At 30.9% G+C, this 2,508-nt stretch overlaps 1 protein-coding gene across 1 annotated transcript; it reads right to left on the reverse strand.

Annotated features, from left to right (window-relative positions):
- Positions 1-1,490: 1,490 nt before the first annotated feature.
- LOC146924857 (uncharacterized) lies at positions 1,491-2,009 on the reverse strand. Its single transcript, XM_085710965.1, has one exon. It carries the CDS (start codon positions 1,929-1,931, stop codon positions 1,671-1,673), a length of 261 nt encoding a protein of 86 aa, XP_085567091.1. The 5' UTR covers positions 1,932-2,009; the 3' UTR covers positions 1,491-1,670.
- Between the last annotated feature and the right edge of the window lie 499 nt (positions 2,010-2,508).

The raw sequence follows: 2,508 nt of genomic DNA on the forward strand, positions 1-2,508 counted from the left end.
TTTGGTTACTATGGGAATAATATGTTCTCGGTGTATATGTTCAAAACAATATATACACATAATGAACTACCTACATGGCATAGTCGCTGCACAGTCATCAATCATACTGCGTATTTTGATTCTCTCCTTACTGAAGATGACTTTCTCAACCCATTGAAGGTTTTTATTTTTTTTTCCAGTTTTTCACTTCTTTTTAAATATTGCCATTCCTTATTTATTTATCATATTTCCGAATTTAATTGTTTTGTACAGCAAGTTGATGAAGATTTTGCAATGTATCTCAAGCAAAATGCTGTACAGGATATAAAACTTTGTGCTGATAATGGCAATGAAGAGAAATTTAAGGTGTATTTACTTAATGATGAAAAATTGACAACACAATTTGGAATCCTTTGGGATCATTTCTGCAAAACCAACAACTTCAGAATTGGCCAAACCATACGGTTCAAATTGATGCTTTCAGATATTGCTAAATGTCATGTGTATAAAGTCAACCTTCCAGCTACATCTTCTATTGCTTCTGCTTAGTGACTCCTACTACTGGCAAAACTTAAGATCTACTTCATCTGCCATCTCAAAAATTCTATTCACTTTCCAATCTACTCTGTTTTTATTTGTCTATTTGTATTATTCCTTAAGTATTATGGTCATTATCTTTAATGCAATTTCTGTAACATAAAAACTTTTTAATCTCTCTATAGTTTGAATTATTAATGTTTTATTATTCGATAGCAGGTGTATTAAATTCATATATTCCGTTAACCATTGCATTTTTTTTTATTATTGTACTGTTTTATTGTATGACTGTTTAATGTGTATACATATTACTGTTTAATATGTATACATTTCAAATTTTTACAAATTATATATCTTTTAAAACAAACATTTTACAAATACATATTGTCAAGTTTATACTGCACAAATTCGTCCCCAACCAACCAGCACCCGTGCGGATGCACGGGTTTTTTACTAGTGTATATGTAAAATACTCTACCGTTTAAGTAAGTGAGATTTCAATGAACTTTGAAGCATTTTGTAAAATGAATTTATAATCCCTTAAACATGGATATGACTGTGTTACCCTTATGAGATACGTTTCACATAGGTTTTGAATGTTTGACCGTGTAACACAAATCTTCACCAATGTATGGGACCACAATAGCATGTAACGTTATTGGGAAATTAGTTGCGTAGTTGGACTCAGTCTAGAGGATTGGACTTCGAACAAGATTAATATGGAAAATATTATTTTTGTTTTTTGTTTGTGGTGTCCAGGGTTCGAACCTCGGATTTTGTATATTATGTATTGTCGATACCAAATGAGTTAAGCTCACGACGACATATTGAAAAGATATTGCGAAAATAGTCATACATAGCTCACCAAATCGTGGCAAAATACAAAGTTAAGTGCTTAAAATAATCACAGTAAGTGCTTCAGTGATACAATCAAAGTAAGAACTTAAAAGTTAAAATCCAATTATATAATAATGTAAGAACTAAAATATGAAAGTCTATAATTTGAAAAGCAACTGCTTACAAAATTTACAAGCTTTGTGTATCCACAATGTTATTTACGAGAAACCCACATAAACAAGTTAAACTTATTAACAAATAATTAATTAATGAAAATATTCAAATACATGTGACATTACTTATCATTCATCTAGAAATCAGAAATTGCAGCCACAACAAAGATAGAAGAAGCAAACAGTGGAGACAAGAACAACAGCTTCAGCAACAGAGAGTATCCTAAACACGATAGTATCCATGAATGTCATTTGAAGATGATCAAGTCGTTTCCACCTAAACGCAGAGAATCTCCATGGCCAAATTTCTTTCTTCACTTTCTTCAACCATAACATGCTACTCTTCTTTCCCATCAAACGCTTTCTCAAACTACTCTTTCTAATCTCTTTTGTTTGGTCTTCCATGGAATATTTGGACACATGAAATTGTTATGTGAGGTAGATACTCTTTTATAAGATTAGATTAGATTAAGAATATCAATAATGAGGTGGCTTTGGATGCTTCATAGACAAGAATGTTATTGCTGTCTACCACTGGCTGGTCCCACCAATATGTTCCGTTGATCAACCGTCAAAAAAATACAATAAAAAATATATACTTTTACTTTTAATATATGATCATTTTTTTATTGTTGAATGTGTTAGTAGTTTGGTTACGGGTCGGGGTGCCGAGGATCGAACCTCCAACAACTAGTTCTTATATGACCAGTATGGAGGTGTGACCGATGGCATGTGTGAGTAGGTGTTATCATAGTTTCTAAATATGTTTAAATTGTAAATACATTTTGAAATGTCTTTTTAATTAGTCATTTTAATTATCAAATATAATGTGTTTTTTCTTAATCATTTTAATGTTTAACTGTGTTTTTCGTTAATCAGTTTAGTCTATAAATTTATAGATAAAGAGTCACTTTAAGGATTTATCTACAATTTTGATTAATTAAAAAGTTATAGTGGTAACATCTCAAACAATTTCGAACTA

The sequence above is a fragment of the Medicago sativa genome, chromosome 5 (assembly GCF_051527215.1).
Source record: "Medicago sativa cultivar Bolivia chromosome 5, Bolivia_mono, whole genome shotgun sequence".
NCBI classification, from domain to species: Eukaryota; Viridiplantae; Streptophyta; class Magnoliopsida; order Fabales; family Fabaceae; genus Medicago; species Medicago sativa.

Coding starts and splice junctions, on each gene's coding strand:
- LOC146924857 (XM_085710965.1), bottom strand. CDS start 1,931: ATGGAAGACCAAACAAAAGAGATTAGAAAGAGTAGTTTGAGAAAGCGT.